Source organism: Nematolebias whitei, chromosome 20 (assembly GCF_014905685.2).
Source record: "Nematolebias whitei isolate Nwh7 chromosome 20, NemWhi1, whole genome shotgun sequence".
NCBI classification, from domain to species: domain Eukaryota; kingdom Metazoa; phylum Chordata; class Actinopteri; order Cyprinodontiformes; family Rivulidae; genus Nematolebias; species Nematolebias whitei.
This window is the reverse complement of record NC_056517.1, coordinates 39,567,779-39,570,025: the sequence shown is the minus strand read 5'-3', so window position 1 is coordinate 39,570,025 and position 2,247 is coordinate 39,567,779. Positions and strand designations below refer to the sequence as shown.

The 2,247-nt window shown below is 43.3% G+C and overlaps 1 protein-coding gene across 1 annotated transcript in view; it reads right to left on the bottom strand.

Moving 5' to 3' along the window:
- The window catches only part of rmc1 (regulator of MON1-CCZ1), a 17,265-nt gene that overhangs the window by 935 nt on the left and 14,083 nt on the right, over positions 1 to 2,247 (bottom strand). Inside the window, exons 10-14 of the mRNA XM_037694014.1 lie at positions 907 to 984; positions 731 to 835; positions 575 to 643; positions 416 to 503; positions 208 to 345 (exon numbers count right to left, since the gene is read on the bottom strand). Of these exons, the coding sequence (XP_037549942.1) occupies positions 208 to 345; positions 416 to 503; positions 575 to 643; positions 731 to 835; positions 907 to 984 (478 nt within the window). The remainder of the gene's footprint in view (positions 1 to 207; positions 346 to 415; positions 504 to 574; positions 644 to 730; positions 836 to 906; positions 985 to 2,247) is intronic.

Sequence of the window (2,247 nt, the reverse complement as noted above, 5' to 3'; positions counted from 1 at the left end):
TAATAGTTACCTTCAGCGTATATTTTACCTGTTGACACGTTTTATTAACTCGTCGTCGTAGCTGATGTTAAACACCTTCTTTAATATGTAGCTCTTAGCTTCAGCTAATGTTTTAGATGCTAAACCCATAACCTTTAGCTTTTTAACATTTAGCTACTTCTTCTTCTTAAGGTCTGAACTGTCCCTTTAGGAGCGTGCGGTTCTGACCCGGGTTGAAGGCTGGGTTTCCTCGGAGACGCTGGTTCCGCTGCTGGAAGGACCGGAACACGGTGTAGAACAGCATCTGGTCTCCGGTCTGCCGGGCCGCGTCCAGGAACTTCCGGGCCGACACGTTGTCGTGGCCGCCTGCTCCGGGACAAACCGGGTCAAGACACCAGAACCAGAACCACAACCGAAGATTAAAAAGTGATCTTACCGACGCTGCGGACGAACCGGAGCGCGCCCAGAACCTGCTGCTTGGACAGCAGAACCTCCACGATCTCATCGTTGGCCGTGGACAGACGCTGCAGAGACACGGGACAAACCGGATCAGAACCAGAAACACAACCCTGAATAAAACCACTTCCTGTCTCACCTTCAGCATGTCCAGAGACAACTGGTGCGCCGGAGCGTACGTGCTCTCCAGGGACAGGAGGAGACACGCCTAGAAGACAAGGTCCAATTCAAGGTATCAGACAACATGCAGGACTCGTTTGGACCTAGACCCAGGTCAGGACCCGTTTGGACCCACCAGAGGTTTGGAGTCCGTCAGGACGTGGTACTGCAGGAACTGGTGTAGCATGTAGAACAGGTTGTGCTGGACCAGAGTCTTGATGACCAGCTCGTACAGGTAGTGCTGAAACACACGGGTCCAGATCAGGTTCTGATGGACTCAGACCAGGTTCTGTCAAGGTGGTTCTAGTTTACCTGGACAGGGATCTGGTACTGGTTCAGAGAGCGGATGTACTCCATCAGGACCGCTATGATGAACTTGTGGGACACGTCCTGCAGGAGACACAAACATGAGCTGGACCAGAACTTGAGTTCTGACCCGTTTAACCTCCTTCATATTTTTCATCTTTAATTAATGAGAACAAAAATAACCCCAGGTTCCTTTTCAGAACCAAAGCTAATGAAAAATCCTCTCTCTGTTGATTCAAGCATCCCTACTACAACTATAAACAGTGATGACTTCATGAGATTCTTTATAAATAAAATTGTTTCAGAGAGAAAAATGCAATCCAACATTCCTACTATCGCCTCTGGTTCTGTGTCAGATGAGACAACTTTAGAAATGTCACTAGAACCTGATTTAGGTTTGGACAGTTTTTGTCCTGTTGAGCTCTGAATCATCAATAATATCTTCATCCAAACCATCCACATGCCTGCTAGATCCCATCCCAACCAGACCGTTTAAAGAGATACATCCCTTAATTAATAATCACGTCTTGGATCTGATTAATTTGTCTTTAATGGATGATTATGTACCACAGAGCTTTAAGGTTGCTGTAATTAAACCTTTACTTAAGAAGTCTGATCTTGATTCAGAAATTCTGGCCAACTATAGACCTATATCTAATCTAACGTTCATCTAAAAAATTCTAGAGAAAATAGTTGCAGGTCAGTTGCGTGAACATCTACAAAGAAATAATCTGTTTGAAGAGTTTCAGTCAGGGTTTAGAGCTCATCATAGCACAGAAACAGCACTAGTAAAAGTCACTAATGATGTTCTCATGGCCTCAGACAATGGACTTGTGTCTCTACTGGTCCTGTTAGACCTCAGTGCTGCATTTGATACAGTTGATCACAATATTTTACTACAGAGACTTGAATATGATGTTGGGATTACAGGAGCAGCTCTAAAATGGTTTAAATCATATCTATCTGATAGATTCCAGTTTGTAAATGTAAATAATGAATCTTCTTCATAAACCAAAGTTAGTCATGGAGTTCCTCAGGGCTCAGTGTTTGGACAAATACTCTTTACTTTATATATGCTTCCATTAGGTAAAGTTATTAAACAACATGGGATAAATTTTCATTGTTATGCTGATGACACACAATTATATTTGTCCATTAAACCCAATGAATCCAATCAGCTACTTAGACTACAAGCATGTCTTAAAGACATAAAAACCTGGATGACCCTTAATTTCTCCTGTTGAACAGACAAGACTGAGGTTTTGGTTTTTGGACCTGAGCACCTTAGGAATGAATGTTTCAGTCTTTCTCCCTCCTTAGATGCATTAATCTGTCCTCCAGCTCTAA